The 26,353-nt window shown below is 40.8% G+C and overlaps 2 protein-coding genes across 2 annotated transcripts in view; both read left to right on the top strand.

Moving 5' to 3' along the window:
- The window catches only part of LOC139738669 (disks large homolog 5-like), a 104,445-nt gene that overhangs the window by 58,179 nt on the left and 19,913 nt on the right, over positions 1–26,353 (top strand). Inside the window, 5 exon segments of the mRNA XM_071649282.1 lie at positions 20,508–21,844; positions 22,214–22,419; positions 24,605–24,734; positions 25,354–25,481; positions 26,091–26,196. Coding sequence (XP_071505383.1) covers positions 20,508–21,844; positions 22,214–22,419; positions 24,605–24,734; positions 25,354–25,481; positions 26,091–26,196 — 1,907 coding nt within the window.
- Positions 13,292–14,740, top strand: LOC139738682 (uncharacterized). Its single transcript, XM_071649313.1, has one exon. It carries the CDS (start codon positions 13,808–13,810, stop codon positions 14,738–14,740), a length of 933 nt encoding a protein of 310 aa, XP_071505414.1. The 5' UTR covers positions 13,292–13,807.

The raw sequence follows: 26,353 nt of genomic DNA on the forward strand, positions 1-26,353 counted from the left end.
ACTGTAGAACTGTTACTATGCATTGAATTCATTGAGCAGGTAATGTGGCAGCCATGATGATAATCTAGTGTGTGCTTGTGTGTGTGTGTGTGTGTGTGTGTGTGAGATGACTCTAGTAATGCACACACAAACACGCAGACACACTATGCACACATACACAAATTCACAGATAAATACATGATTTTATCCACACCTCCCCCACGGTGTATGTACCTCCAGACCATCAGCAACATAATGCCTGCATTGAGGGCAGTGTGAACACTCGTCATGAATATGCATGAGGTTTTATTGCGTCACTATGAATCATTCATGAAGGCTCCACCCCTCGGGGTCTGGCTATGGTTGCAGAGGGTTGCTCCGTGTATTGATCCCCCCTCATCCCTGACGTCGCGAATAAATGAATACCTAATTGAGGCAGCTAGACCTCCGTCCCCCTCGAAAGCGTATACACAACTTCCAGGATACCAGGATATGCTTCAGTAGACATACCACTCCAGCGCGTGAATGAAAAATGCAGGAGGATTCAGTGGAGACGGTTGCCGTCGACAGCAACATCCAGCTTCTTCCTAAAGACAATGTGGGGTTAATTCTCGACAGCCAGCGTTTCATTAATATTTCACCCCGCTGGCTTGATGACTTTCTGTCCTCAGTAGATCAGAGTCTCTAATGGTGCTCCAGAATCTCCCAGGTTTTTCTCGTCTCGCTCTTTGCCCGTGCCTGTCAGTGCTGGTGCAACAGCTCCAAACTGTGTTTTTTTTTCCTTCTGTATATTAAAAGGACCAGAGCATGGCAGAGGTAACATTCGATTTGGAAATTGATAGGTGCCTTCATGTGTTAATGTGTACCATGTCTTGTGTGTGTTCACTGTGAATGCTTGTTTCTTCACATTCATATTGTTTGCTGTTGCTTGCATTGCAAGACCACAATTATTATCTGTGTCAATGTGGAATGACATGAGAATTTGTTGGAAAGGAAAGTTAATGGACAATTCCTTCATTGTGCCTTGTGATACCTGTGTGGAAAAGGTAAGTGACTTCTGAGGTTTCTCATCGAAATCATTTTGACTGTTGGTGCTTACTCACAGCATCCTGTAGAAGGCAATTTTTAATCTGAGAAAAGTGGTGATCTCAATCTACCTGTCATATTTTTATCATGAGTAATGTATTACTATCGATGTCATGCAAACACAGTAGCCAAGAATTCCTTTCAGCAAGTAATGTTACTTTCTATTTCGGGTTCCATGACCAGTGTCTAACAGCACCCAAACTAAACAGATCTATAATTTGGACTCCTTCGTATAACCAAGAATGTCAGCATTGATCAGTAATTCAATGGCCTGACTGTAAAAGTAAACTCATTTGCCCTCAAATACATCTAAGTTTAATAGCTATGAAATGCAGTTCTCTCAGTTTTCGACTTGTCCACAATACTTTGATTACAGAAGCAGCATAAAAAAGGCTATAGTATACCAATGATGTAGTTAAATGAGCTAATGCTTTTTCAGCCAGCGATAGATCTGTCTCGAGCTTTCTTTACTTTATCCAGGAAACTTTGTGTGATAAAATAAGGAATGAAATTGGCAAGACAGAATAATTTGCTCTTTCCTTAGAGGCATAAGGTTATCTTATCTTGATGTGAAACAAGGCTGCCAGAGTGTTATATCTGACAAGCTGTTCATAGTTTATTGGAGGATGATACTAAGATTTAGATTTCCTCAAACAAGTGAGCATGCTAGATGGGACAATAGAAATGTCTTTTGTTTTGTGAAGGATTTTTGAAGGTTTTTAAGCATTTATGCAAATGTAAACAATTATGTGAAGAAAAATACTGCTTTTTTTATACAGTCACCAAACTTTATTTCCTTCTTTTTACAATGACATTTTATCATCAATGCTGATGATGTAGCCAATGTTGCACACTGGCAGTGGTAGGACGGTCCCTGACCAGTAAAAATCACTGTCAGACCGTAACTTTTTCAAGATTAGATCAGTAAAAAATGGAAAAACTGGGTACCTGCTGGTCCAACAGACAGGTAAGACCAGTACAAAAAAATAGCTTAGTGTGCAACCCTGGTTTAGCTACCAATGAAGGTCGCTGTATGGTTGTCTACTGGATTCTATGGCCATTACACACCCAATCAATGCAGTACTTCTGTTGGCTGTGTCACTGTGTAACCCATATACCTCACTGTCCAACAGAACTGTGTTTACATTACGCTTGGTATTGATCCTCACCTGCAATTGCTTGTCCCGTGTAGCATTTGTTGGTAATTGGAATGCCTCGGTCCGTGGTACCTTGTTCATGATGAGTTTGTGGCGTTAAGGTATCATATGCATCTTGGGACTGTTGGGGTAATGCATTATTTAAACATACAAGCCCGTTGGGCCTCTTTCTTTTCACCATGTTGCGCCATGGCCATTTCCTGCTGGCTAGCCATCTTAGTATCTATGACACTTTTCATCTGCTTGAGGCCAGTTTGCAAATGAATAGCCGGTGTCAAATTGCAAATTCAGTACATTCCATAGATTGAAGACAAGACTTGGAAAAATTTCCTTGAATTCTCTTTGTTTTTCTGTTGATGCTGAAAGCATACCGTAGCTGCCTCAAAGTGAAAAAGTGATTTCTAAGATTTTTAAATTACCAGAAAGCCACAAATACTGATTGGAGTCATAGTATGGAGTCAGTTATAAATGTACCAATTACTGTGTGTTCTGGGAGATCGGAAAAAGTCACACCTCCCTGATCTGTTATATGTATTCTTCCCTCCTCCCCACTAAAAAAAAAGAAGGAAGGCTAGTTTAGGGATTCTGATGCATATTACATAAACTAAAGGGAGGCAGATGGTGATAGTGTTGCCGTGTGATGAACACATTCTTCCGATGTAAGTGTAGATTTAGTTCCTTTGCACTAATTACAGCTGTCCAGATCATTATTTATTCATCGAATGCGCATTCATGTCAGAGAACAAAAGTGTGTGTGTGCTATCAGCCCAAGGTGTACATTATACATCATATGTCTAAAACACGTAAGCTATAGTGTTGAATTTTCTGATCATGATAAACCACACACGCACATACACACAGCTAATGCGATATACAATGTTATCTGCACCTGCTTTTTGCCTCGTTTCATCTTTGTCACTGTTAGAATGGTGTTTGGCTGTCCTTTCATTGATGTTTCCATGCCTTACATGATGCATTTTACTTCCTTCCGAATGAAAGATTCATGCATCAAGGCTGAAATGAAGATGGGAGAGTTGTGATAATTTCCACCTAACAGTCTGTTGCCCCAAGCCAAGAGTCTGCCGTCTAGACACTTGTCATTTTACCCCATAATATTTTACGCGCGATGTTTCACAGTCTTCCATTCTGACAACACATTACTATTACCAATACCGACACCAGTGGTGAATGGAAGAGTGATGATGTAACAAATTTCCAGATATTTCATTGGTCATCTTGAAGTAGATTTCAGTAATGTTCCTGTTATACACACACACACACACACACACACACACACACACACACACACACAAACACAAACACACACACAAAATAGTACAATATTAAGAGTTCTGGGGGAGGGGCATTTCATGAAGCCTTTTGCCTGATAATTTGTTCTGGCATAGTGTTTTAAGCTACTGAAATCCTTGCATCTGATTGGCTGAGAGCAAATTTGTCAGACAAAACGCTTCATGAAATGCCCCCCCTGATGCTCACTGCTCTGTGTGTGTTTGTGTGTACGATGCTAGTTCTGCTAGGATCATGATAGAAAGCTGGCATGGATGCTAAAGCCAAGTATACTGACATGGAAAGCTGTGTGGAAGAAGGGCACCAAGATGTGTTTACTGGCCGGAGGGGTTCGCGGTGTAATCGTAATTGGGCTATTGATTATAAGGCTCCGAGTGATGAGATTGCGTAGGTGGCAGAGTAAGTTTTTTCTCATCCATGGTTCTTCCACTATGTTGCAAAACAAGTACAGGATTGCAGTAAAATAATGAAAACAAAATGAAAATGAGGGAATCAACTTTAGAGTTATCAACAAATGTGAGTTCCTAAGATTATTTTTCGAAAAAAATCTAGAAAATCTGATTAGGCAATTGGTATATATTTTACTTCTTTCTTTGCTCAAATGCTCTTTTCAATCATACAGTAACAGCAATAACAAAAATCAAGAAGACAAAACATATGATAACTGTTTATACTGCTTTGAAAAAAAAAGAAAGTGAGTGTACTTGGCTCACTTTTGTGGGATACAGAAAATGTGATTCAATGCCAGTGGCAGAGAATATGAGCTGTGAGATTAATACATGCCACCAGTGTTCTGCTGCGTGCGTGAAATTCTACACCAGTTGATGGATGTATGTATGTATGTGGCTGGCGCACACAGAATACAAGCGCAGGGTTCCTCTGCCTCCTGAGGGGCTTGAAGTGCCCTTTTATCTCCAATGTATGCTTTGATTTCGAGGAAATGTATGGCTAGTAGGAGCTGAATATAATGAATTCTGCTTCGTAGTATGACATTACATTTATAAGGCATTAAAATTCATGTTCTGGGGTTGTTGTTTTTTTGCCTGTCTTGGGAGGAGCAAATTTGAGATGTCGTTTCAGTCCCACATATTCATAACAGTGTGAGGCTGCTTTTGACATGTCCTCGGGCATTTGTAGTTGGATGCTAATGTAATAATCTTTCTTCTCATGCCTGAAGTCTTGAGCTTATCCCATAATGATATTTACGTGTCATTCACCTTTAAAATGGATTGCAGTACACCAGAATTCTTAATATTTTGCCATCTTTTGTGAATATGTTATTGCAAAGTAATTAAGTTATTCTTCTTTGAAGACATGAAGCCCTTTGAATATTTTTGAATTTTGTTTTTTATACAAATGTCCATTTACAACAACTTCTCCTGTCCTGAACAGGTTGAATGTTTGAGATGATATTCCCAGTCAAGATTCAATACCCTTCCATCAGTGAATCGGTGTGTGCATTTTCCACATTTTAAATGACTGACAAGCAAAAAAAAAAAAGTTAAGCTATGGGTAATATGCTAATAGCTTATCATCTACCCTATACGCCATATATTTAGCAAGTCTTTTTTATGCCTCCGCCACGAAGTGGTGCCGGAGGCATTATGTTTTCGGGTTGTCCGTCCGTCCGTCCTTCCGTCCGTCCGTCCTTCCGTCCGTCCGTAATGAATTTTGTGGACAGGGTAACTATCAAAACCTTTTGAGGTATCCTAATGAAACTTGGCATGTATGTGTACTAGGGGGTGAAGTTGTGCCTATCAACTTTTGGGTGCACATGCTCAAGGTTAAAGGTCAAAAGGTCAAGGTCAAATGCTTAAAATTGCACTATTTCCCCCATATCTATGCATTGCCTGAAGATATTTTCTTGAAACTTAGTGTATACATGTATTACCCAATTAAGATTCTTTGGTGAAAGTTTGGGGTCATGAGGTCAAAAGGTCAAAGGTCAAAAGGTCAAGTAAAATGTTAAAATTTCACTTTTTTCTCTGTATCTTGGAAATTGTTCAAAGTATCTTTATGGAACAAAGTATACATGCATGTACTGACTGGCAGTAGTTAGCTAGGGAATTGGGGGTTCGTGGGGTCAAAGGTCAGGGGTCAAAGGTCAAGGGCAATACTTCGAAATTTTACTATTTTCCTTATATTTATGCAATGCCAGCAGGATTATTTTTTTTTTTACTTAATGTATGCATGTATATTACCCACTAGAGATTCTCTGGGATTTTTCTTTTTGCCAAGAAGGTCAAAGGTCAAAAGGTCAAAGATCAAGTGAAAGTGCTGAACTTACTACTTTCTCCATATCTCGGAAGCGGCTCAAGTAATCTTTAAACTTAGTACATATTTATGTATGTTCTGCCTGACAGTGATTCTCTTATGAATCAAAGACCAGATGAAAATGATAACAATTTACTGTTCAATACAGAAATTGCACCTTTTCTTGCGCCATACCTTGAAAATTACTAAAGTGCGTGAACTTATGAAAGGGTCAAAGTCGAAGTTAAAGTACATGCTCTCCTATTCATCCAATTAAACATAGGTCAAGGAAGGTAAACATTCGATACATTTGTGACAAACATGTAATTTTAATATTTTGCCAATTTTGTGAAAATGTAATCACACATTGTCCACATGTACTATAGACCTATTAGGAGAATCATGCATTATGGCGGAGGCATACCAGTCGCCATAGCGACATTTCTAGTTTTTTTTTTTTTTTTTGCAAATCAGGACTTCCCCACAATTTCGAGAGTGGTTAGATTTGTGATTATAGACTACAGGACTAAAGGGAGAATGTATGCATGCATATTAGTTTCACGTGAGGATCAGAGTTGATATTTTTGCGTGTCTTTAAATTCACGAAAAGCGCCCAACTCGCGAAATTCGCGAAAATAAAAACCTCAGAAAATATTCGGTGTATACAGTAATTAGGAATGAGTCAAACTGTTTACAAATTGGAAGGTAGAGGTCATTTCTTGCCTCCCACCCAGAATTGGAGACTGAAAACATCTAACTACTCTTTTGTTTTCCCCCGAGGAAAGGATTGCTTGTGTATTGATTGTACACTCACTATTTTTCCTACAGTAGAATCTCAAAGGGTTGCAGTTGTCAGCCAAGGGATAAGTAGATTGTGATTGATTCTGTTCATGATCACCCCACCACAACTCTCGGAGGAACTGCGATATGGAGGGGCAAGCGAACTCTGAGCAGAGATGGAGAGAGAGTGATTATGAAGATTGAATTAAGAGGGATTAAAAAGAGAATATTGAAAGTGTTTTTGTTCTCTCTCTCCTCTGACCGAGCTTATCCCCACTTGGCATTTGAAGCAATATCCTAATGGTTCAAGATGAAAGCTTGTTAAGAATTTTGCTTTGCAGTAATTGGGCATGGATCATACTTTGGGTATGGGGAATGGGGGGGGGGGGGGAAGATGATAGTCTGTATTCTAGACTCCCAGTTGACATATTCTCCTCCATTAGCTGCCACAATTCTTCTTCAAAAAGAAAATGAAAAGAGGCTGCATTTTGTCTAGGGGACTGGGGAGTATCCTTTTCTTCTCTGTAAGTTGTCCAGGAAGAATATGATAATCATAGAACTTCCGACATACTGTTAATCCATGTAATTTATAATCCCCCAAATGGCCATAAACTCCAGGATAGCAAAAGGACTAAGATGATGCCATAATACCAGATAATTTTGTAGGACGATATAATGTAGGGATATTGTATTGACAGTATAGATTGATACAAGAAAGGAAATAGGAGGGAGGACCCCCCCCAAAAAAAAAGAAAAAAAAAGAAAAAAAAAGAGGGTGATGAATGGACACAAATATCAGAGGAAAGTGGTGTATGGATGGTAGAAAGAGGAAAGAGAGAAAATGCAAAGGATCAATCGTCCAGTGAGAAAGGCACTTCACCACCTTGTAAACAGGGAGTGTTACAAATAGAGTGAATGCGAGACAAATTGTAGGAAACAAGCAGTAATCAGTGATGGAGCATGTGGGCAGAGGGAAAGTGTATGAGAGGGAGAGAGGGTAAAAATAAAATGTACAGATACAGGAGTTGGAAGAGAGAGGGCGAGAAAGTTTGGAAGTGGTGAAGTGGAAGAAAAAAAAATTATGGAGAAGGCAGAATTGACTGTAAGAAATCCCAAATGTTTAGTGCTTAGACTGTCCATTTCCTGTTAGGAAATCTCTGTTAGGAATTTCCCAGAGCATTTTCGGAAATCATCTAGTTAGATATTGTGGATAGTTTATCACTAAGATGAAATGACAGATGAGAGATTAGTGTGGAAAAAAGGAAGAGAATGTGACTGCAAGTTTGTGTGCTGTGTTTACTCCCAGACAGTGTAGTTGTTTTGACATATCAGATGTATTATGCATTTTGCAACAAGAACAAATCTGGATGAGCATACAAAGAAAAGAATCAGTTTTATGCCTTGAAAAACTGCCAGTTCACTGCAATGGATCTTTGGAATTTGCATCATGGCTTGCCCACTACCTGAGAAAAGAATGGGTGAAGTTTCATGTGTACAAAGTCAATGATGCGCTCTTGCTGTCTCTCCTGTATCTATTTTGGATGTATTTGATCACTCGCCACCGGATTAGGAAAAAAAAACCTATGAATTCTTGGTAGATATACAGGAGAAGAAATCCTATATGGTGTAACTGAGCTTGGCTTTCACACACTGTTCAACCCAGGGGCACATAAATTGAATAAGAAATCAGTGCTGCTATTACAGGTGCCTGCCTGATTCAGTTAAGTGTGTCGTAGTGAAGGCATGATTCCACTTGCCTCTTATCCAGTATGCTGATATGCCTTTCGTTTGCCTCTTGCCTAAAAAAAAAGAAAGAAAAAAAGAAGAAGCCGCTAAACTTGGGCGTTGGAATCTAAATTCTTCCCCTATGGGGTATCTTGTAGCTCATCCCTTCATTCATTTCTCGCTCTTCACTCATGGTGTAATTCACCGATGATGAAAGAGATAGAGAGAGAGATGGATGGATGGATGGATGGGATGAAGAATGGTGAAGAAAACAAGCAAGAAATGGGATTGGATGGAGGACACGTAAGGAGAATCTGACCAGTTCTTTCAAATTTGAGGAGTAATCAAATAAAACGAGTAATTCGGTCAAAGCAAGTGAATAGTGTAACATATACAACAGTAAAATGAAAAGATAGCCAGTATGCGTTTGTGTATACTCGTGCATGTCCACCCTGGTCTATAACTGAATTTACCCTAGGAAGAAGAAGAAGAAGAAGAAAAAAAAAAGAATATGACTAAGCATGGTTACGATATTCATTAAGTGAAATACTAGACCTAGGGGAACTCCCAGTTGGTGTAGGAATTCATGCTCATTTTGCAGTGATGCTTCTTCATTTTTGCCCCCCCCCCCCAAAAAAAAAAAAAAAAAAATAGTGAGAGAAACTTGTTGTCTTGAAATATGATGGCGTGACTTGAGATTCTAGAATACAAGCCATTTCACTGGGCCCAGAGAGCGGAAAGCTCCCTTGTGGTGCAGTTCCCGTCTTCTGCGGGTACTGACTGGAATTTGAAACCACAATAGACGCCTCATTTCCATCTAAAAAGCTTTTTGCCACGACCTCCTCAGTAGGTCAATTTTTAGGGTGATTTTTAATAACCCGGCGAGCAATATCTTGATAGCAAGCCGAAGCCCCTTGGTTCATTGAGACACAACCCCCTATATCCCCATTTCTTATTCAGTTTAATCTTCAACAACAACAACCAAAAAAAAGAGCTGGAAAAGTGGTAAAGTACTTAACATGATTAACTGCTGACAGGACAAAAAAAAAATGGATGTTGACACTATAAATGAAAAGGACAAGTGAGAGGTTTTAAAGACCACAAAGCTTATATGTGATCATGAAGTCTTGTCTGTACTGTTAAGGAGTCATTCTCACAGTGTACCATCAGCATTAGATGTCGACTTGGCTAGACTTCTCATAGACATGAGTTTGACCCATTTACACATACATTATACAGGTATGAAATGTAAGCCTTTATGAATCAAATTTCTGAGCAGTATAACTGTTGGGATCTGAAGTCAATCTCTTCTGTTGATGTGTATACTGTAAAACATGATATATTCGCGGCACAAAATTTTCGCGAATTGGAGCCGACGGCCTTTTTCGTGGCAAGAAATTTTCGCGAATTGCCTCTTGCGTTCAATGCATATAGTGTAGATAAGACACTTCGCGTGCATTTTAATTTCGCGAATCTTGGCGCTCGCGAAATTCGCGAAATTAAAATGCACGCGAACATTTCTCGTTTTACAGTACACTCCTTAACCCATTGAGGACAGGCTGATTTTGCTGCTACACGCATTTCCCATAGACACTTGCCTGAGTATACAGTGCTCGGGACTAGTCTTCAATGGGTTGAGAAGGTGATGAAAAGATGCAGCTTAACATGGGCAAGGTTGTACTGGAGTGGAGTGACTATACTGAGAATCATTTGTAGTGGCACAATATGCAGCAATCAAACAAATGGGGGCAACAACAACAAAAGTGTTTTCTATGGTGCTGTATGAATATGTATGTGATAAAGATAAATGTGTCAATTTGTGATCAGCTAGAAATTAATGAGGCGATTTTGCAGAGTCATATTCCACTTCCAAGCTCAAGCTCTCTCTCTCTTTAGAATTCTGCTTTCGACAATGACAACATTTCTGATGAGGCCTTTACTGTCATAACAAGGCAGATTACATTTGTTTGCCTTTGAGTTGATTTGCTGAATGACACCAAGATTAGCTCTGCAATCGTCAAAAATAAAGTCAATCCGATCTAAACAGTGACGATCATTGCAGCAATTTAGTGGCCTCTTTTCATGGAATCGTCTGTCCTCAAGTTTTCCCAAAATAGCCTTGCCAAGATTAATGCGACGACGGCGACGACAGCCCTTTTGGTGTGGGAGACCAGCCTCCGCCGCCAGCCACTTCGTATTTTTGTTCCCCTCTATCATGGGAGTATAAACCAAGAACACTGCATGATTCACTCCAGCTCTTGTGAGGGATAATCTCTGAAATAACTTTTCTGGTCAGTGTTGAATCTTTTCCGTCCCTGGTGACAGTCAGTGTCACTGACTAGATCTCAATAAATCTTAACGTTTCCACCCTAATCTTTATCGTTGTTAATGTGAGTCAGCTTTCATTGTTGTTTTTTTCATTGGGGAACTTGCTTCTGATGGCAGCTATGATTGTGTGCCCTCGTGAGTATAAATCTATGATTGTCCCAGATATTAGTGGATTGAGGGGTGAAATATCCCAGCTCCACCCACAACTGTGGCCACATTGGAAGTGATTAGCATGGCGTGTTATCTGAGTGATAGTTCTCTGTCACAAGCAACACTTAGTCTTTTTTCACTGCGAGTACAGAGGTGGACTGGTTTTTACACTTTCTCTTTTATTCAGAGACATATAAAGACAGATATGCCAATATGGGGTAAATATATCTTGTCTTCTTTTACTTTGTGTCATTGTTTAATGAGTTGATTCATAAAATAGACTTACAAACCTTACCAGGAAAAAAGAATAACTCATAGCTTTAGAGTTTAGACTGAAAGAGCAGGGATGTACAAAGAGAGCAAGTGTACATCTTGTGTACTGTAAAAGTGGATATTTTCGTGTTAGTAATTTTTATCGGTCGGCTGGGTAAGATTAGTCTTGCATGTTTTTTTAATTCCGCGGAATTAAGACATCAACTACTGGAAAGTTAAGCAAGCAAACATATTCGCATGTTCTTATTTTCCTTCTGAATTTCCGAGTAATGAGAATCTGAGGTTTTTTTTTTTTTGTCTTTTATTTTTTTGGGATGGTCAATTTTATGCAGGTTTTGTGGCAATCTAGTGAAATGAATATTATCACACCTTTCCATGTGATAGTGAGTTATGGCCTCCCAAGTACATAGCAGTTTTGTGTGTCTCAGTCACTCGCTGTGTCAAATATCTGCCATGAACAGACAATGAGTGAAGTAACTTGTAAGAAGTTTGTTTGTATTTGTCTTGTTTGTGCTGTTGTCTGTTCAGTAAAACAAGTCTCTGCATGTTTTCCTGGCACACCTTCCAGAGGAGTGGCCACCTGTCCATGATCGTTTTGTATTGACCGTTTTCGTATGAAGGCACCTAAAATGTTATGCAAGTATTTTTGCCCGACAACCACGTCGAGAGGTGGGCGGCATGCAAAATTCCACATGTTACCTCATCATAGCCACTCAGCTGCACCAGCACTCGTCACGAGGGAGAGATCAAACAACATCTCGACTTTTTTTTTTACCCCCCGTTTGCGCAGAGTTGAGAGGCTTTTGTCGCGGAGGAATGAATGTGGACGTTGATGCGGCAGCATTTGAGAGTGCATGACAGAAGGACGCCGAAGGAAGGGAAGTATAGGAGTCGCCGAGAGGATGATATATGATGATTATGTCACAACGATGAGGGAGATGAAATCAGAGAAAGGTGTGCACTAGCAGTCAGAAACGGGCAGGTCGGCCTCAGTGCCAAACTCATCACATAGACACACGGAGGAGAGAGGGAGAGTTGAGCTCTGAGCTGCATAGAGCATCCTACCAGGCATCATTTCGAAGCTCGGTGATTCTCTGACGTCGAGATGCGAGCGGGAGAGACGCAGGAGAGACCCCCCTCTGATGAAATTCTCATCAGCGAGCTGACAATGATAGGAGCTTCATATTTCTCTGCTGGTGGCCGGTGATTGCATTTTGCAATCTTCCACACAGAATCTCGCCCAGAGGAGCGTACCAATTGTGGTCCGAGGGACTAATTACTCCAGATTGAGAGGAAGGAAAAGTCACCACCACACTGGAATGAGCAGCAGTAATCGCTATGCACCTGTAGAGAGAAACAGCATGGAATTTTTAGTTTTTCTTTTCAGGAAGCGAAGCAGAAGGCCATTTTTGTCCCATCTGTAAACATCATCATTGTCATTTCATATGCATCATCAGTGTTGAGAAATAATGCATATGTGCAGTCTAAGGAGGAATTGAGTGTAGTACATAGGAGATATCAATAAGAACAGTAACACCTCCAGGAAAGCACAATGCATATGCAGTGTTGATATATTTTTGCTTACGAGAACCTATCCAAATTACTTTTTGTCACCGTTTGTCTTGTTCTTGGAATGCATTTAGGATACAAGTAATAACACAGTTTAATGCAAAGAAGTGCCTTTGGATCGCAATATACCTTTTATATGAAGATATCCATGTTCTTTTCTGGATGTAATTTTTCACTCGAGGAGGCAATAAGTTGATGCTTCAGAGCGGAGCCACTGCAGCGTAGTGTAATTCCAGGATGCAGGCATGTGTGAAATGAATTTCCTTCAAGGGCGCAGACAAAATTCGGAACGAGCAGAGACTGCTCTGTCGCTGAATGTTTTTCTCCTTTCTCGAGATGTTGGAGGAAACCCATGGATGGTGCAGAGGAGTATTGCCAGTGACATCAGTCATGTGGTGTTAAAGTGTGACGACTGCCTTCTCGAGAATTGATTGCCCTTCACGACTGGGGAGACAGCAGGTTTAGGAAGAGATGTAGAGGCGGTTTGTAAACAGCAATAATAAAACCAATAAAAGAAATCTATTTGCAGCCCTTTATACGTGGGAAAAATGGACAATGCCATCAGCATTATAGAAGAAGGTCATGTGTTTTTCTATCCCGCTTTGATCATCACCTCTGCAGGAATTGGTAAAGTGACAATTACAGTTACAAACAGAGATCTAACTGTCAAGTAAGTGAGGGAAAGAAAAATGAGGCAATATCTCCTGCCTTCAATTTAGTGTCCTCTTTTCTGATTGAACAGACGGGAGTTGGATTGGAAAGAAGTGATGTGTTCTATTTGTGGAACAAAAGCAATCTTGCTGTAAATTGACTCTTTATCCACCTTGACTGATAAAAGTGGTTATCTGGGGATTCAAGAGTGCTTGTACCCCGTCGCACTGACGCAGGGATGAGAAACACAGATGCGAGTATTGTCCGAGAGGGAGCTAATAATGTGGCCATTTGAGACATGTGTCAGTGTTTGTTGGAAATCAACCGCGACGTGCTGATAGCCTGAGGGATGCGCCATTTAGCGGTCGTAGTTTGCAGAAGCGTATTGTGACAGCTGATGAGTTAATGAAGTGCACTCTGCAGCCAAAATCAAGAAACTGTGAAGATTGCCGGTGCATCCTTACTAATGATGTGAATGGTGTGCGTCTAAATATGGTTGTATTCAATTTGTAGCGGCAAATTCAAGGAGAATTAGTCAGGTCATTGTGATGGCCCAAAGTGCATGTAAGAGTGCTTTTGTCCTCAAGCGACGTTCAGATATGCTGGACTCCGATTCTGACCAGGTGTCCACGAGTGGGGACAGCTCTCCTCAGGACGGGATTGGGCACTCCGTCATTGCCCCAAATTTTGGAGTGGTGCAGCACAACCCCAGCAAGCGCATCCCGCTCATGGGCACATGGCGCCTGCATGAAAGCAGGGGTCGCCAGCGGCTGGAGAGGTCTTCTGTCGGCGAGGAAAGCGATGCTGAGTTGGTGTTTCACAGCATTGGCGATTTCCATCTGGAAGCGAAGCAGTCGACGGTTCGACGGCTTTCCGACAGGGGCTGTGGTGTGGAGAGCAGTGTGAGTGAGTGCAGCAAGCATCAATTTGCAGCCCAGTCCAACAACACCAGCCCACTTTCCAATACACATCAGTTCTCAAACTTTGAACAGTCGTTATGTAACGATGCTGCTGTCATTAAAAAGAAATTAGAACACCTGGAGTACCATGCTGACTTTAGACAGAATGGAACCAGTGCATTCCACCCCACTGGGGCCCTTTCTGTGACAAGATGGCTACAAAATAATTACTGTAACAGTGACATCAACACCACCAATAAAAACTTGCTTTCTGATCAATGTCATACAGCCATTGACAATCAGCCTCTCCCAGACAATGCTAACAAGGCTGAAATATGCGTCAATGGTACTGCAAGCTTTGACAGCGAGGCAAACCCTTCCATCGTTTTAGAGAGATGGAAATTTGACGAGAACTTCAATGCTGGTGCGGCATCCCTGTTGTATTCTTGTGGGTCACAGCCCCTCGCATCCCTCTGTCAGAGAAAGCGACTCAACTTCATGAAACTCTGTCTTCGTCGCAATCAGCCCTTCTACTTCCTGGAGATGGCTGGACAGGATGGGAAAGTTCCAAGTAGGTATTAGTTACCACACTGTCATCTGGTTATGTCTGTATTTTGTGGTCTCTCACTAGATCTCCCACAAGACATTTACAAGTGTCAGGGAATTAGTTTTCCTTGACACTTTGCAAGCAGTCATTTTTCTTCTCTCTCTTATATAGCTATTGCCATTTTCCTTTGATGGCAAATTTGTATGAGTCAAAGCTTCAGTTTCCCTCATATCTGATAAGAATTGGATGTGCCTTGTATTGAGACTGTTACATACCTTTGGTTTGAGACAGTGAAAGGTAATCTTTTTTACATGGAGGTATTAAGTAGTTTCAATTGTTTAAGTTGATATAACATCATTTGTTAACTTCTTGTAATACCAGCCTGCTCAGTGAGCCAGGTCATAGTCTCAGCCCATTGGTTATTATACCCCCGCCAAACGAAGTTTGAAGGGGGTATATAGGAATCAGCGGACGGTCGGGCGGTCGGTCGGGCGGGTGGGCGGGCGGGCGGGCGGGCGGTCGGGCGGTCGGTCCGTTGCAAATCTTGCGTCGCGAACTACTTCCTCAGTTTTCAACCGATTCCCATAAAACTTGGCACAGATGTGTGCCTTGGGTTGTAGATGTGCAAGACGTATTTTTTGACAGTACTCAAAAGTACGTTGCCATGGTAACGGCATATTATGGGCAAAAATGGGTACAAATCTTGCGTCGCGAACTCCTCCCACAGTTTTTGATCAATTTTTATGAAATTAGGTACAGATGTTCATCTGAATATGTTAATGTGCAAGACACATATTTCCGCAGTGGCAAAAAGTGCGTTGCCATGGTAGCGGCATGTTATTGGTAAAATATAGGGCAAAATGCTTCATGGCAAAACTGCTTCATCAGTGTTCTTCCAATTCTCATGGAATTCATATTGAATGTTTGTCTTAGGATATATATAGGTCAGCATGACACATTTCTTGACAGTGACAAAAAGTATGTTGCCATGGTAACAGCTCACATATTATGAGCCAAAATTATGGAAAATTTTGTGTTGCAAACTACTTCCTCAGTTTTTGCCCAATTTCCATGAAACTTGGTACAGATGTGTGCCTTTGGTTGTAGATGTGCAAGACGCATTTTTCGACAGTACCCGAAAGTACGTTGCCATGGTAACGGCATATTAATGGCAGAAGATCAAGGAAAGATCTTGCGGATTTAACTACTTCCTCAGTTTTTTGACCAAAGCTTATGAAATGTTGTTTTGACCAAAGCTTATGAAATGTTGTTTGGCGGGGGTATAACCAGTCGCTGTAGCGACATTTCTAGTTTCGTAATGTTATATTAATTTTTCCTCTTTTGTCGATCAGCATTCTCAAATCATATTCGGTCTGTCAGCATACTTGGCTACTTTGAAAAAGGAAAACCATCACTTTCTGTAGTTCCTATTAGAAGTATTATATATCTTCCACAAAAATATGCAATACAATATTTTATGTTTTTATTTTCAGTATGTTTATTTAAGATATTAGGATGTGGCACTGTGAGGGTTAATGTTTGTTTATAAAGTTCATGGTCTGTAGACTAGTTGGCTGGAGAGGAAGAAGAAACCAGTCACCAGCTGCTGGCTCAAATGGAAGTAGGGATTTTGTAGAGCCTCAAGGCTTGATAATATCTATGCTGCTTAGATCATTTGTCTTGATTGGATCAGTTATTGGCTTTTGGCTTAGTCTAACAGAGAGAAAACAAATGAAGACAGAGGACTTGCCAAAATTGGAAAAGAGGGAAATGATTTCCAACTTGATTTTGTTGAGTGGAGAAGATTTTGCATTGTATGAAATGCAGCAGAGTGCCGTCAATGTTGACATTATCCAGAACTTAGCCGGGCAGGGCAGTGTCTTTTTCGGTATGCCTCCAAGTTTCTATGGAATACATGGATAACTTTCTTATAAATCACAATTGCATGCCTGTCAACTGTATCCATTTGATAGGAACTTTTCTGTTTTTTTAGGTAAAAAAAAGCTTCATTCAACTTTGTGTTCCTATTTTTTTCAACACCCTCTGCTGATAATGACGTACTGAAGATGGGTGAACATTCATATTTTTTTTTTTTTTTTTTTGGCCATAGTTTAAGCCTATTCCCATCTACTGAATTTTAGGGTTGGCAAGTATGCAGTTGAATTACTACAACAAACCACTGTTTAACTGAGGATGAAGTGATTGCAAAGATTCCACAAATGTAGGTTATATTCTCTGTCTCTCTGTATTGCCTCACAGAAACCAGATTCTTATCTTTTATTTGTGGTGCCTTGAATTCATAATGAATATTCTTATCACACGCAGTCAGCCTTATGATGTGCTTGATTAGCCCTGAACAGATTAGTGCAGCCAGCAGTATGAGTTTTACATACAAACTAGCAGACAGCCAGTATATTGCATACATGGGCTGAATGTCAATTTGTCGGACTTTCTATCCGCCTCTGTTGCTCTGCTTTGTTCAAATAATTCAGACATTGCAAGCAGTATTACTTTTTGACAAAATCTTGAGTTGTTCCCCAGGATACAGGTACTGTAAATTTGGAGTACCTAATGATACTAGATTTGTCATTAATAATAATAATAGTAATGATGGAGTCTTTTAGTGTGCTGTGTCTGTCACACAGTGACATTCCTGGTGCAGAAAAATGAAAGCTCTTTATAACATTGCTTCATGTGGAAATGAGCAACAGTGCAATGATTTGTAGTACTTATTCTTTATTTAATTGCAGTGGTATTGTGTTGTAGATACAGAGGTACATGACACAAGGAACTTTAGACATTACTTTATTCATATCTGTATCTATTATATGTATCCATGCTCAATTAACTGAAGTGGCAACCCTATCATACTTCAAATTTATGTATTGATACTATATTTAGAAATATCAGCTTCTTGTGCAAAATTTGAATATGTCTCTCTTTGTTTTTTAGTGTCATGTCAGTCAAGTATCGAAAAATGTAAACTCGCAGATGTCAAGAGCTGTTGAACCTATGCCAGCCACAAGTCAATTGTAGGTATCACCACTGTCCAATACAACACACATATTAGTAATAGTTCACATGTCTTTTATCCACATAGAGTCACAGGTTTGGATGTCATTTATTCATGGGTTTGGTAAAACTCAATCTCATTTCCTCTTTTTGCCATAACAAAATAAAACGACAACGAATGGAGGATGACGATGAAGCTACTATCAGTTAGAAGGTCATTCATTAGCACGAGCAACCCCCAGTTGGGAGTTAACAGGATTCGGATAATCATCGGGGATGTCAGTGGCCATAGCACAATTACACCTGGCTTATGTGAGCCACTCCTGTTTGATTCAGACCTGGGAAGGTGGGATTTGTTCGTGATACATTATATTACCCATACACTCACGTATGTGTGTGGAAAAAAAAATAGGGAAAGGGATAATAGATATATAGAGAGAGATAAGGCTAGATTGAGAAATTTTGAGGTAGATAAATGGAGGGAGAGAGAGAAAGATGAGGATATATATATATATATATATATATATACATACATACATAGTGAAATATATGTACAGAGTTATAGAGAGAAAGAGAGAAAGAGAGAGGGAGAGATTGCTAGGGAAAGGGTGAGGGTGCGTGCAAGAGAATCAATCATGTATGCGCAGAGCAGTAGCACTATGACAGCAAATATACCACATTATATGTTGTGTGGTTACCCATTAAACAGCTCCAACTAATTAGATGTGCAGAGACAGTTTTAATTACTGTGCTCTCTGCATGCAGTCACTCTGCATATATTGATTTATTGGTATATGATCTTACCTATTCCTCATTTTCAATTTCCTCATAACACAACGTATTAAATTCAAGGAAAATGGTAGCCAATATATTGTCATAGATGATGCAAAGCTGAGTATGTTTTAATGTGATGTGCGTGCACAGCCACTGGGGATGTTATGCATTACAAGTAAAACCATCTTGCAACACATACTTGCTGGTCTTGCATGATGTGGGAAAAAGAGTGAACAGACACAGGGGATATTTGTGCGTTCTCCGAGTCCTTAAGTGTGAGGCTCGTCAAGATGATTAATATAAGGGTCTCAAGCACCACAATTGGATTAAAACAGAATTTTATTGAGTGTAGGAGCTGATGTCATTATACATTTTCCCATACACAGTATGACAAGTCAGTATAATCATAGACTTTTGTTTTTTCATATTTGTGTATTTGTGTCCAACATAGAGTATGATATATGAATTCATCACATTGTAAACATGGGAAGGGAACATGAAATGAATGTGCTGCAGAGAGTTTCTTTTTTATTGATTTCAATCAAATGTTCAAGATTATATACTGAACACTCACTGTAGACAGAAGCAGGCAAATGCTTAGGATATAATTACTTTCTTTCGAAACCCCCCCCCCCCCCCACATAAATTGAATGTGAAGCTGGAGATTCGCATTGCATCTGCTGCAAGTCTATTTGATCGAATAGCCACTACTGCGATCATGAATACATAATGAGACATGGCGTGCTAGCTTGTGATGTGTGGTAACCAGTTCAACTGTCACTTGATATTGTGCTCACGTAGCAAGGCAGGAGATGGCAATTAGGGATCGGGAGATCTGATACAAGATGTGGCAGGTTTGCCCAAACTCGGGCCAGCATTTGGAAAAGCTATCACTGTCAATGTGCCATGTTTCATCATGAGGAGTGCTCTGGAGTGGGAAGCCACCCTCCCCCCCCCCCCCACAAAAAAAGGGAAAACTATATCCAAAGCAAAACTAACAAATTCAACCATTTTTGTCTCAATCATGCAAGGTCACAATGAAACTGGTTTTGCCATTTTTTTTTCTCATTTGTCTGTCTGTTTTTCTTACAAATTCTTTGATTGATGAAAATTGCATTCAGTTGAGTACATCAAAATTTGAATAGGATCAGGCAGTGAACAAGATTATTGTATTTCAGATTCTACCTTAGCATTTCTTTCCCCTCTTCCTTCACCCCTCCTCCCCCCCCCCCCCCCACCTCACAAGAAATAGAATGATATTTTGATAGGTTTGAGCAAGGTATAACCAAATGAGAAAGTGTCATTTTGATATTAAAGGAAAAGCCAAAGCACTTCAGAATTCTAAATAATGTGAAGTTTTCTAATCATTACCTCCGCCAAGGGAGGAGGTTATGTTTTCGTTACCGTTGGTTTGTTCGTTCGTTCGTTCGTTTGTACGTTCATTCGTTCGTTTGTCTTTGCGCAAAATAACTCAAAAAGTAGACAACGGATTAGGATGAAACTTGCAGGGAAGGTTGAGAATGACACGAGTAACAAACGATTAACTTTTGGTAGTGATCCGAGAATTTTGGGGGAATTTATGAAGGATTTTTGATATTTTGGCAGGGAGGGTCAGTGAACTTGGGAGTTCAGGGTGCATGTATTTGAGGCTTGCATGCGCGCACTAAAGTGCGTGCTCTAGTTTCTGCTGGGATGAGGCGCACTGTGCAGCTGAGGGTTTATGACGTAACAAAGGCTTCTATATTAGGAAATCGGGAGACTTTCAGCACACTACTAGTATTATAAACACTTTCAGCATGCTATAGTACGTATGGGTGGAAATCACTGATATATATATGGAAGAACAAGATCAGTAATGGAAATGAGCTGCATGCTTGGCGGAGGTCTGCGCTCTCAGAGTGCTTCTCTAGTTGTAGCATGTGTCAATTGAATTCTCCAGTGAATTTGTTTGCTGAAAAGGCATGACATTCTGGTAACGAAATACATTTTTATGACTTTGTTTCTCTTTCCTTACAGGCCCCAGGATGATGATACCTCCTCCACCCATGAACAGGAACATCCCTGCCTCAGTGGGCAGGAGGCCGGGGGAGACAGGGGCATCTAAGCAGAGCAGCCTGGATAGTGATATCGACGAGCCATACAGAATCCCCAAGAGGATGAGCATGCCATCCGACCGCTCCTTGGAGCGGTCTGATAGGGGGATTCCCCACCGGGACTATGAGACGCTGCAGGAGAACTGCCACAAGGCGATGCTCAAGCTGGAAAAACTGACCAAGGAATGCGACCAGGCACGGAAGGAGGCAGATTACTATTGCAAGCAGTACCAAGCGGCTACCAGCAACGGGGACCAGCTGCGGAACGAGCTCCAGACTCTGCAGCAGGAATACAGGCAACTCATGGCTGAACGCAACCAGGTGCAGCTGGAGATGAACGACATCAGGCAGATGCACGATAATGACATCAAGGAGCTCAACGACCTGAGAGCACAGAGCCGCGAGGTAGTTGGCATGATGGGACAGCCAGATGTGAAACGGATGTATGACAAGGCCATGGACCGATATGAAACACTGAAGCGGGACTATGATGCAATGCAGAAGCTTTATGCCGAGTTGAAAGGTACCCATGGAACAAGCATGAACAAGATGGACAGACTGCAGGAGGACATGCAGCACCAGATTGACAGTTTGAGAAGTGACCGAGAGTCAATCCTCAAGGAGTATGACTTGCTGCGCCAGCAGTATACCTCTACCAAGAGGGAGTTTGACAAGTGCAGAAGGGAGCATGATGAATTCAGGCAACAACGCTTCAAGGCACTTCATGATGTCAAACTTCTGAAAAAGGCCCAGGAAGAACGTGACCTAGCAGTGAGGGAGCACCGTCTAGTCATGAGCGAACGTGCTGAAGTCCTCAAGGAGAATGAAAAAGTGCAGGACGAGGTTCAAATGGAGATCACCAAGAGAAAGAAGGCAGAAGAGAGACTGAACAGCCTTCAAGCTGAGAACAATCGCTTACATCAGAAGCTCCTTGAAACTGGGCAAAGCCATGACCAAGCAGTGAAGCAAATCAGTGAGTACTCCGAGCGCTACCGGGAACTGATCAACAACACCATGATGGCAAAGAAAGAGCGGGAGAGAATCCTCCAGGAGCTCCAAAAATACGAACAGCAAGTCGCAGTTGCGCGGCGGGAGCGTAAGCAGGCCCTGGACCAACTGGAAGAGAAGGTGCAGGAGAACTACAAGGCCATGCAACAGCAGGAGATGACCCACAATGAGTGTAAGGAGGTCAGCAAGGAGGTGGAGGCCTTGAGACGTACAGTGGACACCCTGCAGAGGGATTACAAGGAAGCTATCAAGGTGAGATATTTAACCATTAACCCGTTGAGGACCGAGTCCCCGAGTATACTCCGGCAGGTGTTTATGGGAAATGTGTGTTGTAGCAAAATCAGCCCATCCTCAACGGGTTAAGAGTCATGATCCTGTCATATATTGGTTTACCAATAACCCTATGTAAAATGGGAGAGACTTTATCATTAGAATTCTCATTGGAATTTATTTCCCATGGAGTCAACATATACGTGTGTGGATGAAAGCGCCTGTTATTCATGAGAATAAGGTGAGAATTAATGAAGTATTTTGAATTGAAATTCTGTTTCTAAGAATTTAAGCAGCATTGTTCCAACTTAATATTCTAACTGCTCTTCTTTTTTACCCCCTGTATTGCAGCAAAAAGAAGATGCAAAGATTTTGCGTGACCGGGCCTTCAGTGAAAGGAACAAGATTGTTCAGGAGCGAGAGAGTATACGCACCCTCTGCGATAAGTTACGACGAGAGCGTGACCGTGCCGTTAGCGATTATGCCGAAGCATTGCGGAAGACAGATGATGTGGAGAGGAAAAAGAACGAAGTCACCAAAGAACTGAACCAAGTCATGTAAGTCGGCCATTGTGTAAGAGAACTTTGATGCAATAAAACAAGTTTGTCCTGTGTTTTCGCATTAAGTAGGTCTTGCTTGATAAGATGAGTAGTTTGCAATCTGCAATTGTTACCACATTTTTCATTCATTGATAAGACAATCATCCAAGTATTGTAGACCATTCACACCTTTAAAAAAGATTGATGTGATTTTTTGTTTTGTTTACAGCATGATTCACGCAATTATGGAAATATTTATGTTTTAAGTACTAGACTGCTTTGAATTATTTCTGCTTGCAGACAGTGGACAACTATCTCAGTCTTAAATCAATCCACACCACTTTGGAAATGTAATACTCTGGAGTTAAAAAAGGAGGGGAAGAATGGTGTTCAGTTGTGCATGCTAGGGTAATAGTTTTTCGTCCATTATTCTTTATTTTCAAGTACGGACTTTGAGGTGAGGTGTAGAGGCATTGTGCTGGTAAAGTGCAGTAGGCCCGTCAGGACGAGTCCTGAATATATTCGGCCAAGGGTCTATGGGAAATGTGTGTTGCAGCAAAATCAGCCCGTCCTCTGTGGGTCAAGTTTCAGAGGCCTGCATGCTTGTTTGTGTCATGGACAGAAAAGCTTGTAACATTGCGTCTTCCGTGGTGGTGTGGTTTGTGCTCAATTAATGATGGCGTTGGCCGTGATATTGACTGATCGTCAGTGCTGCCACACACTGGCCTGGCTGCAAGTCAGCTGTGTTAATTGACATTTAATGCAGCCTTGGATGTGTTGTCAGGGTGCATCACATCAGATGCGCTTAAAAACTGGTTATCATATGCACCTTGTTAGTATATGAAAGGAGTTCATTTCCTGCAGTGCCGGTACCTGGTAAATGCAGCCACCATGCTAAATTAACATTTATGACAGTGCTCTTCCTACAGACATTTGCCTCCAAGATATAATTCTCTTTCCTGTCTGAATTAGATGCAAGGATGGACAGTTTTTATTGCGTTTATATTTAGTAGCTTGATTTTTGTTTTATTGCAATGTAGCTCACAAAACTTCAATGTGCCATGTCACAGAAATTTTTTGTTCAACATGATAACAGTAACCAGTATTCTATTTTTTTTCCCAAAAGAGAAAGGGAAAGAAAATTTATTACTTGTGCAATGATTCTGCCGCACACACACACACAGACACACACACACACACACACACACAGAAGTCATGTTTGTTTATCATGATGCCAATAATGTTCTTAATAACTGTCAGATTTGCTGAGTAAGAAAACTTCTCTTTCACTCAGCTTCACAGGCACACACACACACACACACACACACAAACCATGGTTGTGAGTCCACTGAACTCTGTAGGGTCAAGACACAGTGTATTTCTTGTAGAGAAGATTTTGTCTATTGACATCCTGTACTATCAGCAAGTAGGTACCTCCTCTACTTCCATGTTGTCATACTGTAAAACACAAAGTTTTCATGGCATGAAATTTTCGCGAATTGGAGCCAACGACCTCTTTTGCGGCATGACATTTTTTGCGAGTTGCCTCAACATTCAGTGCATATAGTGTAGACAAGAACTTTTGCGTGCATTTTAATTTTGCGAATCTTGGCTCTCACGAAATTCGCAAAATTGAAATGCACACAAACATTATGCGTTTTACAGTATTTGTACTCATTGTCATCAGGCCAAAAATGGTTGCACAAGATCAATCTACTGTAAATGTCGATATTTTCGCATGATTGATTTTTTGCACTTTACAGCTGAAAGATATATTCACAGGTTTTTTAATTTGTGGTGCACTGCCGATCCATTTGAATCTACAGCCTTCTCTGAAATAACTGCATACGCACATGCGCTCAAATGGAAACTACTAATAGTTCTAGGACACATGTACACACACACATGCTCGTACCAGGGAGGCACCACCGACAAAGTACATCATTCAACCTGTTCAAAATGTGTAGAGAAAATTGTGAAGATACTTTCACAGGTTATTATAGAATGTGTGCTAGCCAAAAAAAGCGTGAAATATGAGAAAATTGATGTACTGCAAATATTTCCATGTTTACAGTATCAGAGAACAATTTTAAGGACCTTATAAGTAGAAGCAAGAGAGGGGAAGGTGGATGGGGATGAGAAAATCTAAACTTGTGATATATTTTTATATTTTTGTGGTGATTTTGCCCTTTGAAAATTGCAGGCAAAATGTGATGCAGCAGGAAGAAGAAGGGGCCAGAATGCGTCAGCTGATCGCCCATAGCAGGGACTCGGCCATCGACGCTGATTCTCAGGAGTGGCAGATGGAGCGCGTCGAGCTGGGAACAGTCATGGTACGTACTTTATGTTAACCCGCTGAGGGCCGCTCTCTTTTAAAATGGCATTGACATTGTATACAGCAAAGTTGCCAATGGCAGCAACAGAGTTAAACTCTCCTTCCTGCTCCTACCATCTTCATTCTTGACTTTAGTCCTATCTGTCTCCCTTCCATTTTCATATTGTGACTTTTTTGGTGTAGTATTAATATGAGTTTCTTTTGCTCCTTTCCATATTTTCTTGTATCCTGTGTATCCTCTTCCCCATCTCCTTCTTTCTAAGTATTCTTTCTCTTTTACTAACCATACTCTTCCTCTACCTTCCTTAGAAGATCATGGAACTTCAGACTTCGGTACATGTTTGAATGTTTGTATTTTAGCTTGTGTATATGACAAAGATGTATAAGATAGAGAAAAAGATAAATTGGTAGATAAATAATAGAGAGAGAGAGAGAGAGAGAGAGAGAAAGAGAAGAAAGAGAGAGAAGGGGAGAGAGATCAAACAAGAATATTGGTCAATATTAGTGCTGCAGTTCAATAATAGACGCAATAATACCCTCTTGTCAGAATATGAGTGTCTTTAATGTTATGTGATGATTATAATACATCCATGCTCTACCCCAACCTCACCTGCCAGGATGACGGTGACATGTCCATGCTCGGCTTTGACATGGGCAACTGCAACAAGGACCACCAGTTTCCTGACGACTGCTCCGTGGTGGTCACCAAGGTGGACAAGGGTAGTGTGGCCGATGGCCGTCTGAGGTCAGTTCTACTTTACTGTCTATTCAACTTCTCACAAACGGTTCATGCAGAGTATGTACTATGAGACTTTCCTGTAAGTCACCCTTTGTCCTAGATGACAAATGATGGTCAGTATTTCTAATGCCTGAGGAACTAAATGCTCAAAGAGTGATTGTTTGGCAGTTTATGCAGCTGTGTGATTAATGAATAAAGCCTGGAATGTATTTAAATGTGTATTTCATAGAATTTCCTCCAAAACAGATTCTAGTTTTTGCTAGGCAGCTCAAGAGCATGAATGTATTCTCCCTCAGAATGTAAACAATGAAATGATTACTCCCATCATTTTATTACAGACCCCTTAGTTGCAGAGCATTCAAAGACTTTTCAAGGCATTGATACGGTATTATCAAATGTACTATTTCCCAAGAAGAGTGTATGAAGTTTGTTAAGTGCTTTCTTTGCACATCAGTAATTGCCATAAATGAATTCGAAGACTGTAATTAACACAATTGCTTGAAAAACCACGGCAAGCAGAATAATTTGTGGCTCATATTTGATTCATTTCGTAGCATAAATGGCTGATACGTAGTTGAAAGTTTTGTCTGTTTCGTGAATTTCTGCCATCTGCAGGGTGAATGACTGTGTTGTGCGAGTCAACGATGTCGATCTGACCAACGGGGGTGACTGCAATATCGCTGCGCAGGCTGTGAAGAACAGCAGAGGAGTTCTGAACATGGTACAGACTCTGACCTTTCTGTCTTGGCTCCTACCCCCCATCCCCTTCCCTTTGCCTCTTACCCTCCTAAACATCCTCATCTTTACCATTCAGCTGTTTGCTACATAAAAGTATATCATCATATTGACATGGTAAGGATGGTTCACAAAGCATGGTC

Source organism: Diadema antillarum, unplaced genomic scaffold (genome assembly GCF_040938485.1).
Source record: "Diadema antillarum isolate AM-2024a unplaced genomic scaffold, OU_Dant_1.0 seq00000764_RagTag, whole genome shotgun sequence".
Lineage (NCBI taxonomy): Eukaryota > Metazoa > Echinodermata > Echinoidea > Diadematoida > Diadematidae > Diadema > Diadema antillarum.